General features: G+C 39.7%; 1 protein-coding gene across 33 annotated transcripts in view; it reads right to left on the bottom strand.

Annotated features, from left to right (window-relative positions):
• Positions 1–849: 849 nt before the first annotated feature.
• The window catches only part of camk2b1 (calcium/calmodulin-dependent protein kinase (CaM kinase) II beta 1), a 74,919-nt gene continuing 61,052 nt past the window's right edge, over positions 850–14,716 (bottom strand). For 19 of the 33 annotated variants that reach the window (XM_046841448.1, XM_046841449.1, XM_046841450.1 and 16 more), the window contains 7 exons: positions 10,729–10,777; positions 7,872–7,994; positions 7,025–7,216; positions 6,583–6,658; positions 6,352–6,446; positions 5,888–6,122; positions 850–4,217 (listed from right to left, as the gene is read on the bottom strand). In XM_046841448.1, the coding sequence (XP_046697404.1) occupies positions 5,890–6,122; positions 6,352–6,446; positions 6,583–6,658; positions 7,025–7,216; positions 7,872–7,994; positions 10,729–10,777 (768 nt within the window). In that variant the 3' untranslated portion in view covers positions 850–4,217; positions 5,888–5,889. Of the gene's footprint in view, positions 4,218–5,887; positions 6,123–6,351; positions 6,447–6,582; positions 6,659–7,024; positions 7,217–7,871; positions 7,995–10,728; positions 10,778–13,851; positions 13,897–14,716 lie in introns of all 33 variants that reach the window. The other 14 variants (XM_046841482.1, XM_046841467.1, XM_046841471.1 and 11 more) reach the window with 2 other exon arrangements.

The following is a 14,716-nucleotide window of genomic DNA, read 5'->3' as shown; positions in this document are numbered from 1 at the left end:
ACTTCATGGTGTGACTGATCAACTTAATTCCCCTGTAATTACTGCAGGTCTGCACATCTCCCTTATGCTTAAAGAGCGGTACCAGCACACTCCTTCTCCTTCCTCAGGCATCTTCTCACCTTCCAAAATCCTGTTAAAAAACTCCACTGCCCTCCTTTCTAAACATCTCCATGCTTCTACAGGTATGTTATCCAAAGTATAACTGACTTTCCACTCTTCATCCTCTTAATACCTGCACACACACACAAAATATATATATATATATATATATATATATATATATATATATATATATATATATATATATATATATATATATAAAATGTGAGTTTATATTAGTGTAGGATGTGTGTGAGGCCCAATGTGGGATATTAAAACATTTCCAATATGTACATTTACAAAAGTTATATACAGATGATATATACTGTAGATATGAGCATAATCAAGGCGATACAAGGTGAACAACTCTGGGATCAATGTAAACACTACATCAGTACCTGACTTTACTAATGGCCTTATGGCTGAAAGAGCACAAATCTCCAAAAGTGAAATGTAGTGGAAGATCTTCCCAGAAGAGTGGAGGTTATTACACAGCAAATTTGGACTATAAATGTAGAATGGGATGATCAAAAAGCATCTTAAATTCAGTTGTCTACAAACTTTTGTCCATATAGGTTAATAATGAGACAGTACCTACATGATTTTCTTATTGGAAAATGAACAACATCGGGATGTAACGTTGTACAAAAAATTAACCGGACCACAACAACAATCACATCATGCTTTAATCAATTTATGTGTCATTAAATTGATGTCAGTAACAAAATAACAGATGAAGAATCCACCAAATCCTATTTAAATCTTCATTTTTATTTAGAACACTTGAACACATTTCCTTAAGTCAGGTAACACATAGCAAGTTTGAGAACAGAGCAACAATAAGAGTAAGAATAATCAGAGAAATAAAAGAGTATAATATCTTATACAGGAACCCAAAACTGACAGCAGGCTACCATGAAGACTTCAACTTCAGAGCAACTAGGTGAAACGAAAGAACGGCAGGGAATCAGGAACAGAGTGAAACGGTACGGTACTAAAACAACCGAGTCGAGTGTTTGCTTTGTCAGTGCAGGTAAAAAATAAAATAAATTGACTGCGTAACTCGCACATCTCTGCCGATGAGGAACTGAAGACGCAGCTGGAAAGCAAGTACGTCTATAATCTCTACTCCCCTGATGAATTACAGCAACTGGGATTCCACTCCACAGATCTAAGTGTATTAAGCACAACCACTATAATTACTTCAGTGTCTATCCAACAGAGTAAAGCAATTCTTCATGCTGAACGCAAATCCGGTCCTCAGTTTCGGTTCCTGTTCGTTCAGACGTGTCACTGCCACCTGCACTGACAACAGAGAGCTTGAATACAAAAGCATGCTTTGATATAATATCACCGATTTTATCATCTTAATCTCATCAGTGTTATTACACCTGTTTCGTTTACATAATCTTCATCTCGAGACAAAAATATTTTGTTATGCACTTATAAAGCTTGGAAAATTGAGAAGAGAAAACGTTAACCAGCATTCAATAGAAAATGAAAATGACCCCGAAACAAAAGAACGAAAAGGAACATCAAACTTCGTGTTTGAGTGACTCGTCATGCAAAGAAAGTCCGGCTAAAATGCTAGTAAACTGCCGCTTTAATACTGTGTGTCCGGTTTAATAGTAATAATGTGCATCACTTATTTTACATGAGTATTTTCAATGGTAAACACACAAAGAACATTAGTTACATGCTGTTTTGTTTAAGTTTTTTTTTTATATATATATATATTTATATATTCATGGAGTGAACTGGTGGGGGTATTATTATTTTTTTATATATAGCACACATATAAACATATGTATTAGTCTCATATCACTTTGTGTCAATACAAGAGACATAATGAGCCATCCAGAGTGGGACACAAAAGGGATCCACAAAGAATCAACTCTAAAATACACTCGGCCTGAAACACAGCACTAGAGCCAAAAACAGATACCCAGCTTCACTGCCTTAGGGGTCGCTCCAGTTCCCAAACAGAACTCCTTTATTATTTTGTATTTATATTATATATATAAATATTTTTTTTATTATTATATATATATTTTTTTTGATGATTCACTGTAAGATCTGTAAGAGACTTTTTTTGGGGGGGAAAGTGCCCATCAAAGTTGTAAAGTTCAAAGATAATATTCACTCAAGCCTGATATTATTATTATTACACTTTAAAACAATGGAGAAGAAAAAAAAAAGGAGTGAAAAATTGTGACTAATAAAAGCTGTACAAAGGACGGAAGTTAAAAAGCATGACAAAAAAAAAAGTAAAATATACTTAAATAAATAAATACATAAATAAATAAATAAAACCTGAGGGCACAAACGATGAAATAAGAATCTGAAAAAGCCTCGTTTCAAGGACAAAAGGTTTTTCCCGTTCGCCTGATCACGAGGTTTTTCTCGTATTTGAGTCCCTCACGCTCGTCTGGAGCTCCAAAACACTCGGGGTGGAGTGATAAAAAAAAAAAAAAAAAGCAACACCGGCGTATGGTCCGGCTCTTCTGAATGCGATATATATTTTATCTTTCTTAGGTACACTTCATTAGAAAAACATTTCTTACTCCTAATAATAGGGAAGAAATATTCCCTGACGTATCTCTTCTATAAGTTTTCCACTTAACATTACCTTATCCGCAGCCTATCCTCAGCTCTTCCATTCACTTCTGGCATCACTACTTACTCTCAAGTACAAACAATCCTTTGAAGAAAAAAAAGTAAATATTTCATGATTTATATATATATATATATATATATATATATATATATATATATATATATATATATATATATATATAGAACTACATTTTTATCCTTAACTGTATTTAACCTTATCCCTAAAATATATACTTAAACACATGATGTTTACACTCCTGATCACTGTGTCAAAATTTTATATTAAAAACACACAAAAGAAAAAAAAACCTCGCAGTCTGCACTTCTGTCGTATGTAAAATTTGCAGCTCCAAATCCCATAAATCGTCACATAATAAGCCTCAATAAACCAGTCTTTCAGTCACGCATCAGCTTCGAGCTGGTACAAGAAACCCATGTAATATTTGTGCTGTTAGGACAAGACCTGGGTGGATGCAGGCTAGAGTGATATGTAGCACCTTCAGCTGGATTTATGGCTTATAATGCGATTTGAGCTGGCATGCTACTGATACACACACACTAACACACTCACACTGTCTGTAATACAGGTCAGTACCTGGCTCAGCTGAGTAACAGAGAAATGTTTGAAGGGCTGTTTTAATACTGATACTGCAGTCAGTGTCAGAGCTGCTGAGATCATACACAGAGATTATTTTGTAATGTTTCTTTTGTTAGATCCTTCGCAATCGCTGTGAAGTCTGATAAGCCCCAACCGCCCCGGGCCACGAAGGGCAGATAAGCAGAGCTGGAAGCGACGCTGAATAATCTGTGCTCTTTTCACCTTGTTTAAAAGGGCACGAGACTGGAAGACCCCAAACACATCGCTGTGTATCGCACTGTTTAGCTCTACCCCCACACACCCCATTCATGCAGGCCAAGTGTGTAGTCGAGATTCGAATCATTCCACACTTAAAACGCCGTGCTTCAACTCGCCGCCCCTGTTACTATAGAAACAACCACCGTGGATACACCGAGTGTCATGCTATCTATATAAAAAACAAAAAGGAAAAAAAGAAAGAATGCTTAACTCAGAAACCACTAGCATCCAAAATATGTACAAATGACACACGATTGCTTCTGTGTAGTAATCATATTAATAAACGACATAAGAATATCCATGATAATAATATGAATTAGAATATTAAAAATAGGTCGACACATTGGCTTGTCATTCACACGGAGACGGTGAGAGAGAGAAAGCGTGACACGGCACGGACAGTCGGAGATCGTCTCGATCGGCTCATTCACATACAGCACGCTGTGGCAACACACTGGGAGGGGGAACAAGGGAGGGGGGTGGGGTGGACATTGCACAGAGACATGATTGACAGGTGAAGGGCGGAGCCCAGTGTGGAAGGATCAGGCACTGACACTGGACTTCTTTTCCTTCCTCCCTCTCCCTTCCTTTCTCTCTCCCTCTCTGGCTGGATGCTCTTCTTGCATGTGGCTACAACAAGCTGTTCCTGTAAAAACACACAGGTATGACTAGGGTTGCAAGATTCCAGGAATTCTCAAGACTGGAAACTTTCCTTGGGAATTTTCAGTAATTAATGGAAATAAACTGGAATGGAAATAAACTTGAATAAAATAATAATCTTGCAGGATAATCTCGGTTAAAACATCCAGATTAAATGCAATTTCAGTTGAATTTCTACCCTGCACATTCATCAATCACACGCGCACACACACACACACACACACACACACACACACACACACACACACAGCAGGGCCACTGAGGCCACGCACCTTGAATTCCTATATAACACACACCATTTCTTCAATCCTGCACACAAAATAATGTCAAAAAATGTCCATCTTGCCGATTATTCACCTAAATCCCATTAAAAAAAATACATTACATACGTGTGTGTGAACAAAATTATACTAACAATTAAATAAGTGAAAAATTAAATTTAAAAAATACTGTATTAGTTTGCATGCATTTCAGATTATGACCAAACAAAATGTTTTTTATTTATATTTGTATATGATACAGTTTATAAAAATTTCTGCAAATTTCCAATTAATTCCCATGAATTCCGATACAGTGCATCCGGAAAGCGTTCACTGTGCTTCACTTTTTCCACATTTTGTTATGTTACAGCTGTATTCCAAAATGAATCAAATTCATTAATTTCCTAAAAATTCTACAAACAATACCTCAGAATGAAGATGTGAAGGAAGTTTGTTTGAAATCTTTGTAAAATTTATTACAAATAAAAAACTTGACACTGAATGACACTGAAAATTGAGCTCAGGTGCATCCTGTTTCCACTGATCATCCTTGAGATGTTTCTACAACTTGTTTGGAGTCCACCTGTTTTATATTCAGTTGATTGGACATGATTTGAAAGACACACACATCTATATGAGGTCCCACAGTAACAGTGCATGTCAGAGCACAAACCAAGCCATTAAGTTTAAAGATTTGTCTTTAGACCTCAGAAACAGGATTGGATCGAGGCACAGATCTGGGGAGGGGAACAGAAAAATTTCTGCAGCATTGAAGCTCCCAATGAGAACAGTGGCCATCATCCGTAAATGGAAGAAGTTGTTTGGAACCACCAGGGACTCTTGGAGCCGCCAGGCCAAACTTAGTGATCGGGGGAAAAGAGTATTAGTCAGGGAGGTGACCAAGAACCCAATGGTCACTCTGAAAGAGCTCTAGCGTTTCTCTGTGGAGAGAGGAGAACCTTCCAGAAGAATAACCATCTCTGCAGCACTCCACCAAGTGGTAGAGTGGCCAGACAGAAGCATCTCCTTGGCAAAAGACACGAGAGCACACCTGGACTTTACCAAAAGGCACCTAAAGAACTTTCAGACCATAAAAACCAAAGATTGAATTCACAAAATGTGGAAAAAGTGAAGCACTGTGAATATTTTCCGAATGCTCTGTAAATTCCTGTTAAGTTTCTAACTTGAAATATTTCCAAAATTTCCCAAATGAAGTTTCCATGGAAAGTTGCCCAAAATGTAACAAAGGATTCTGGATCTACATCCATTAAGAAAGTAGTACTTAAATAAACCAATGCGAATCCGGGAGAAACTTTAGGAAGTCAGTTTATTCCTCTGAAGCTGCACCAGCACAAGAACATATTCAGTGGAAAAAAGGGGTGTTTTGGCGGCTCACCTTCACTGCAGTGGAGCAGCGGGAGCTCCCGAGCAGTGGAAATGAACATTCTGCCACTTGGAGTCCCGGCGATGCCACACCCTTGTCTCCTCTGATTGGCTGCTGCATGGCCGACCCTGCCCATCCACATACTGAGTCAGGCGGATGTAGGCTATGCAGGCGGCGTCTTCGCCGATCAGGTGCACGTGAGGGTTCAGGATGGTGGTGTGAATGGGCTTGCTGTTCTTAGACAATACTGGATGAGAGAGAAATTAGATAAAGAGTTTCACTCCAAAATGTACCATTTATTTAAGATCCTACAGTGTCGTTAAATCCAGCTGGATCTCGTCATGATTTTAGGAATGTGCAGCCTGCTGTAATTAGGGCTGGGGGGAAAAAAGTCAGTTCCCACCAACCACTAAATGGTTTACCTAGATGTGAAAATCCCAATTATATGTATTTATAATTATGGTTGGTGCACTCACAGTTGTCGAAGTAGAATCTGTGAAAATCCATGCCCTCCACCAGATTTCCCAAAGCCTCAGGCTCAAATGAGGTCAAACCAGGATCGCAGATTTTACTGGACGAGACGAAAAAAAAAACCAAAGCAAGAAAACTTTCAATTATTACTTATTTATGATAATTATTTCAATCCACCAAAAGCTCTTCCCCAAAAAGAAAATCATTCAACCACAAACAAATCTGTAGTGACTTACGCATAAGCTTCAAAGTCTCCATTGTTTATGGCCTCAATGAGCTGCTCTGTGATTTTAATGATCTCCTGTTTGCGTGCTGTCAAAGAAAGCAGGCAAGAAGAATCAGGAATCACATCCTCTTTCCTCCTCCCGCTCACACGCACACACACACACACACACACACACACACACACGCAAACACACACAAAGCCACGCGCTAGTCATGAATCACCTTTCAAAACATTCACTTTTTAATGCATGACGCCAGTGAACGCCAACACGCCAAGCATGATGCTTCGACACGCCACCTTTTCCCAGTCACACACATTAGAGACTCTCATTGTCACAGATCCCTGGTATCTCAGAATCCAGCATCCTCAAGAAATCAGTCAACCAGGTCAAGCGCATGTTAGTCTGTTAGCATTACAGCAATCGACGGCATGTCGCTACATATAGTACTCACAGTGTAGTGAAGGCAGAGGGCTGGAGGAGGGCTGTGGGGGAGGAGGGGAGGATTGGGATGGGACCAAAACAGAGATTGGAGCAGGAACAGGGTTCGGGGCAGTGTGGGGTCGGCTGGGTGTAGCTGAATCAGCATCAGCCTGCGGGACTGAACTCTTGCGCACGCTGCTCATCAGATCTGTCAGACGCGACACTGTGCGGTTCGCCGGGGAAGCAAATGTTCGCAAGAGCAAGAGATAGGATGGAAGAGGAAGAAGTGAGGAATGGAACGAATGATAGTGGACTAGGTAACAATATGCAGTATGATTTAAAAAAAAAAATAATAATAATAAAAAAAGAAGAGCCCAGGTTATGTTTTCTAAAAGCTTAATAGTTGATATGGAATGGGCATTAAATCGCAACATGAGGGACAAGCTCTGTCTAGCTCTATATAGAAGTTGGTCTCTTCAACCTCTGCGTTATACTGCATTTTAACTACGCGTATGTGTACGCAAGACGGCTGTTCGAAGTTATCATGATTGTTTGCTGTATTTGGTTGGGTTTCTGATTGTTTGTCTGCATTGGTTTGAGATTTTGTCAAAATTTGGTAAACCTGCAGAGCCATTTTGTACTCGTAGGAGAAAACATGATGGCAACGGCAACAGCAATCTCAATGCTTTCAAATATTCGTGCCGGATTGGTCAGCATGAATTTCAACAAGCAAACATTGTTTGCTCCTGATTTGTCTTATACTGGTGGGATTTTACACATTTGCAAAAATGCAAGAATAGTGGCATCTGCATAGCAGCCATGTGTGCGCACACATATATATAGTTATTTGTCAAGTATAGCGCCAGCCTTATACTTACTCTGCATGGGAATGTTGGGGGTTTGGGGGGTAGGGGAGGGGGTACTGGCGCTTCCCTCAGCATCAGCCGCAGGGCCTGAGCCCCTGCGTACCACACCTAGGAGGTCCGAGAGCTTGGTGGAAGCTGGGAGGGCCGAGAACCAAACGGAATGGGGGAAGAGGCAAAAATCGGAGAGAAAGAGAGAGGAGTCAATGTGAGGGATGGAGGACACAAGAGGACACAGACACAGCAGTGGAAAGGGAAATACAGACAAGAAACCCCTCCGGTGCCACATCTATTTAACCGCTTACACACTTACAGAGTGCTGATCAAATGGCTTCCTTTCTGGTTGTCTGGGGAATACCACTGTACAAATTTATACTGGATTGTAACATGCTTTAAAATATTTAAGATGGTGATATGGGTTGGGCATATGATCTTTTTGAGCCAGCATTATTATAGTAAAAAGATTATGATGCACGTTACCGTCAGATCAACCAGATACGAAAATGATCAATCCTCAACTTCTCTGATTGTTTTTACTGCCCATTGGGAAATAAACATAGCAACTGAAACTGTTGTGACGATAAGCACATCAGTGCAGAGGGAGCCTGAGGCATCTAAAGCTTCTAAACACAAAGTCACAAAATGTCTTTGTTTACCAGTAAATGGTAACTAATACTAATAGTAACATTGATTACTAATACAAAGTCACAGTAGTTGTTCTAGTGGAATTTTGTATAGTAATTGAAATGGAAGCATTTTTTGTATGGTATAACACTTTTCTCTCAAATGCATGTAAAAAAAAAAACCAAACAAATAACAAACAAACAAACAAAACAAAAAAATATTCTGTCTTTATTTACTCCACAACATGCTGAATTTTCTATTTTTTTGTCAGAAAAATGGCACTTCAAACTGCTATCTGGGTTGTCTCTTAGCAAAGGTTGTCGTTTATATTATTATTATTATTTATTTTAAATACAAAAACAAAGATTAATCTAATTAAGGGTAAAGTTAACTCGTTATGTGATCAACTGTAGGACCAAAACAATACACAGGCACAGAAAACACGGGGCGACAGATTAGCAAGGGAAATGGAGGAGTCGAATTAGACCAAAAGTCAAGGGTCAGAATAGACAATGCATCACTCACAGAAGACAGGAGGGACAGGACCCTGAACTGTGTGGTCTAGCTGGAAGCTGAGGTTTGAGTGGGTTTGACCTGAGCTGTTAGCAACACTCTTTCCTGTATATATATATATACACACACATACACAGTATCCCACACAAGTGAGTACACCCCTCACATTTCAGCACCCATTGTAGTATATGTTCTCAAGAGACAATACTATAGAAACAAAACTTGGATATATTTTATAGTCAGTGTGCAGCTTGTACAGCAGTACACATTTACTGCCCTATGAAAATAAATCAATATACAGCCATTATTGTCTAAACATCTGCCAACAAATGTGAGTACACCCGAAGTGATAACAGCTGTATGTCATGTAACTGTGCAAAGCCACATGTTCTATTCATCATGTTTATGTTCTTGTCTGCTTGATAAGATACACCATACAAATTTGTGTATCTTGTATTATAGCAGTTACAATGTAGTGCATCTACAATGTAGATGTTCAACATGGCACCTCATTTCAAAGACCTCATCAAGGATTTGAGAATTAAAATTGTTCTTCACAAAGATGCCAAGGTTATAAGAAGATCTGTAAAACCCTGAAACTGAGTTACAGCACAGTGGTCAGGGTCATACAGAGGTTTTCCAAGACGGGTTCCATTTAGAACAGACCTCACAAGAGTCCTCGTGCTGTGTGTCAGGTGCAGAAGCTGCTTTAACAAACAGATGACTGCTGCAGCACTGCTTTAGAGGTTGCAGAAGCGGAAGGTGATTGTCAGTACCTGCAACAAGGAAGCATCTTCTGAAGCTGGCTCACAAGAAAGCCCACAAACAGTTTGCTCAAGACAACCTGTCCAAGAGCATGAATTACTGGCACCATGTCCTGTGGTCCAATGAGACTAACGACAGATTTCCAACATACTAACGTCCAAACACATCGCCAAGATGACAAGTGGCTTGCTGAAGAAGCTGAATGAGTGGTCAAGTGTGTTTCCAGACCTGAACACTACTGAGCACCTTTGGGGATCCTCAAGCAGAAAGTGAAGTCTAAAATTCAGCAGTTCCTTGATGTCATTATATAGGAGTGAAAGATGATCCCAGCAACAAACTGTGCAGCTCTGTTGAATTCCATGCCCAGAAGGATTAAGGCAGTGCTGGATAACAATGGTGCTCACACAAAATATTAACACTTTGGACACATCTTTTCCATGTTCACTTAGTGTGTACTCATTTTCTGCCAGTTATTTAGACAATAATGACTGTATATTGAGTTATTTTCAGAGGATAGTAAATCTGTACTGCTACACAAGCTGTACATTGTCTAGGATTTAAAACAATATATTTGACAAAAACAACAAGCAGGTAATCACTGGGGTCCAACCACATGGCCCCAAAGAATCAGAAATGAACATTATGTAAAGACCTCAACCATTATTATCAAACAAACTTACAAAATATCATCGTCACAATAAATCCTTATTATCTTTATGACTATCAGCATTCACACAGCGCTTCAACAGAACCGCCGCTGCTCCTGACAAGACAAAATCTTATCTACACTAATTCCAACATGGGCCGTATATGCTTAAATCGCGCTCTCTCTCTCTCTCTCTCTCTCACTCACTCTCTCTCTCTCTCCCACACACACACACACACACACACACACACAGTCTGCATTTCCCGTTAAGTATAGTGTGTTAAGTATAGAAGTGTTCCTTTCCAAGCTCCTTCCTGATCTCACCTTTCATGTCTTCATCCTCCACTGTGGCATTGCTGCTGTCAGTCGATTCCTGGGGCAAAAAGGGAAAGAAAAGAAAAACCTGTTAAAAAAATTAATAAACACAGGCATTCGATTCGGCAAGGTGGGAGGGTGACATAATCCCCCGTGCATTTAAACAGCAAAACACGTGTATCCCAAATTAACATCTCAAGAACAAAGCTCCTGGGATCTCATACAATTAAGTGTCCAGTGATGCATGGAAAAATTCATTAGAACAGTTGCAACATGCTTGTTATATATCCACACAAAACACACACAGAGATTAAAGAAGCACATTACACACCCCACAGAGAATATGACTCTGGAGGCGCAATGCTATATTTTCACGTCGGCTTATAAAAAGTGAAGCCACGAGTGACCAACAACTGACCTAAATGCATTCAAACAAAGGTTCGGAAACACTTCCTTCGTGAGCGAGGGGACGGGAGAGAAATGACCGGATTTGACAATTACAGCCAAATGACCACTGCTTTACACCCGTGGTGAGTTGAAAAGCATCTGATCATCGTGCACAACATGGTGCACTTGACCTCAGTGTGATGTGTAATGGCAGCAGAAGACCACATTGGGTTTGTGTGAACATCGAGCTGTATTCCCTACTGCCACATGATTAGCTGACTGAATAATTGCATCAAATATTTAGCAGATAATTAAAGTATGCTAATTAACAAACAGCTCTTGCCACTTTAAATTCCTCTCATGGGCATGTAGAGAGCCGCACTGTGTCTGGAACATATCAACGTGTTGACCCTTTAAAATAGAAACCGTACGTTTGTATTATACGTAGATGTTCTTCACTATTTCTGAGTGGCCGAATGAAAACTGAAACCAACTAAAACTGTGAGACGTTTCAAGTGACGAAACCCGCGGCACGGTATCTCTAGCATTCGCTTTTTTTTCCCGCATAAAATCGAAGAAACTCTCGAATGCTGCTTGTTGTGCTTGTGCAGTGTCTGCAGCAGGAACTGTGGCTTTATGCTGTGATCTTGGACTGAAAACACTGCACATTTCAGTGCCATTTACTGGTGGTGACCGTTTAAAATCTAGTAAATCTTACTTTCAAGAAAGATATTCAGCCTGACTGCACATTTGCTCGGGTGATTTTGCCAGTGGTAAATGTAATTTGTTACTGTATTTAAGTCGTTTATTTCCACGTATCTGTACTTTATAAGTGTTTCCATGTGGGAAACTTTTACCTTTTCACTTAACGTCAAATATTTGACTTTTCGCTCAACTGCACAGTGCGAAATTGAACTTCAACTCAATGTTTTGAACTTGTTTCAATCGGCGCTTGATGGTATCGAATTAGGACGAGCATGCGGTTCAACAGCAGTTCGACGGAACATTTTGAGAAGAATAAATGATGCAGCGTAAACTACTCATTGGCCTCCTTTCAGCTTCCCTCAGCAAATCATTACATGAGAAGTGAGAGCGAGGAAAAGGGGCAAAAGATTTTAAATAAATACAAAAATTAGAAAAAAGAGAAAGAAGCGATAACATATTGATGTCAGGAGAGCAAAGATTAGGTGGAGGTCGGCTGAGAGGACAAGAAAGGAGCTTCTGTCGTGGGCGAGCTGCAGTGATCATCAAGGACACCTCACTCGAAGCTGCTGTAAATAGGCCAGCTGAGCCTTTAGTATCTGGGACGGTGCGATTAGATAATCCTGAAACTGACACTCTTCTTTCCCTTTAATCTACACACCTCTCTAAAAGAGCATGGAGTTACAAGAACAGTCAATCACAGACAGGCCTCGGGTGTCTATTGCCAAAAACCAATGTTAGCAACCAATAGTAATTTAATAGAGATTCCATTAAAAAGCTTCGGAAATGCAAGTAAATCATTATTTGCAGCTATGTTGTGTGCTCAATATTTGCAGATACAAAGAACATGTGTTTGTACAGCAGAACAAATCTAATTAATCTAATTAGCCTGTTAATTAACTGACAACATGGAAGTTTTGCTCCGGTTGTTCTGGATAGGGGTCTAAACGAATAAAAAGCCGAACGTGAAAGTTGTTTAAGCCCCAATCTTCTCCTCACTCGACCTGCCTCTATGCTATAAAGTTTTTTTTTTCTCCTTATCGTTTTTCTAACATTAAAAACCATGGCGCACTGAAGGACGAAAGAAAAAAAGACCCCCAAATTCGATTTGCCGCAAATTTAATTGTCTGTCCGAGAGTCTGTTCGGAAACCTCTGTTTTGGCATGAACCCAAAAATAAAGAAAATACAAAATACCACCGCATAAAATCCTTCATGCTCAAGTAGAATAAGGCCGGAAATCTGATTTTGGCTGCCACAAAGAATGCTCTATACTGTGAAAATTGGTGAATTGGGCTTTGTGCAGCTGCACATGAACTTATTTAATGATAAGTGAATGCTGATTATTGGATAATAAATGTATTGTATTTATTAAATCAAATTGACCTGTTGCTGGATGAGCTGAGCGGTTGTGTGGATCTATAGAGGCCAGTCTGCATTTTCAGCATTTGTATTCCCTTAACATTGTGTCCTCATCCAAAATGCGTGGTTACAAAAGATTTTCAACAGCTGAATCCAAATGTTCTGAGTCTTATATCTATTTAAGTCTTTTAATGTCATTAAAGTGGGAAATTAAAGAAAACAACTTGTTGGGAATGTCAAATTTAAAGTCGCAATGCAGGGTGAAAGGGTGCGCTTCCAAACCTCACCAGCAGGTGGCCGCTGTAATAGATTTGAATGCAGACACTCAGCGAGGAGACGCCATGATACTTCTCCCTGACAACTGTTGATCGTATTTCACACACCTTATGCACAGTCAAGACTCTTCTGTGTGCATAGAAATTCGAGAGCCTCTAGCCAACATACATGCTTATACATATTAAGCAACCACGATGATAATAATAGGCTCTAACAGGCATGCAAGGATTTTCCCGCAAGATGAAAAACATGTAGATAATATTATAAAACAATATCACACTAGTTTAACTACTGCTCACATTAAATGCAGCATCTTTTTTAGAGAAATCCCAAAATGCTCAGAAAAAAAGGATGCTTGAATGAAAAAAGGAGAGTGTAAGGGGGGAAGCTTTTTGAGGTGGTGATACCTTAATCCCATCCAATGGATTATGTATAACAGTAGTCTGAGCTTCCTAAAGACACAGAAAGGAGGAAAAGAACAGATAAGGGATGTAAAATAACAGGGTGGAAGAATGACAAAGACGATAACAAAGGAAAGAAAGTGAAATGCTCAAGCTGCAGCTGGGAAAAAAGAAAAAAAAGAAAAAAAAAAAAAAAAAGAAGTGAACTTCTGCGGGGGTGGATGGGTGTTGAACATTGTCAGTCCAAAAAAAAAAAAAAGGGAATAAAACACATTCTAACAAAGGACCGATTGTCAAGCTTTTTGCGCATCCAAGTAACTGTTGCAACTCTAATACAGATTTAATAAGACCAGCTTCAAAATGATCTCCAGTCCTGCGACTTCAGACACTGGATTTGATTATGTGAGAGATTTATTACCCCTGCCACTGCAGAAAGGGCAGAGCACGAGCGGGTTGGCTTCCCTTTAATCAGATCCTTTACAGTTTTCTTTGGAGAGATCGTCTCCTCGCTCTTCTTCCCCCTCACCAACCCCCAGGAAGTAACATTTCTTGAGTGACCAATCAGCAATTAGTTGCCTTCTGCGTTATGATGTTGTAATTGGCATAAGAACAGTCGCTATGAGCAACCGCCAGCAGTAATACCTGTGGGGTGGAGTTGAGGGGAGGGGGAGGGGAGCATGGCTAAAAATAAACAATTAACAAACACTATACATTCTGCAGCATGTCTGAAATCACATCTGCAGAACGGTTTTCGAAAATATCAGCTCTTTATGTTGCAATGAGGCATCACTAATGTCCTGAACAGAAAATGGCAGGCCAGAGTAGCAGGAGCCGCTGTCTTATTGGTTGCCAGGCAGCACTACATCTGTCC

Source organism: Silurus meridionalis, chromosome 27 (assembly GCF_014805685.1).
Source record: "Silurus meridionalis isolate SWU-2019-XX chromosome 27, ASM1480568v1, whole genome shotgun sequence".
Classification (NCBI taxonomy): Eukaryota; Metazoa; Chordata; class Actinopteri; order Siluriformes; family Siluridae; genus Silurus; species Silurus meridionalis.
This window is presented reverse-complemented; position numbering and strand designations above follow the sequence as displayed.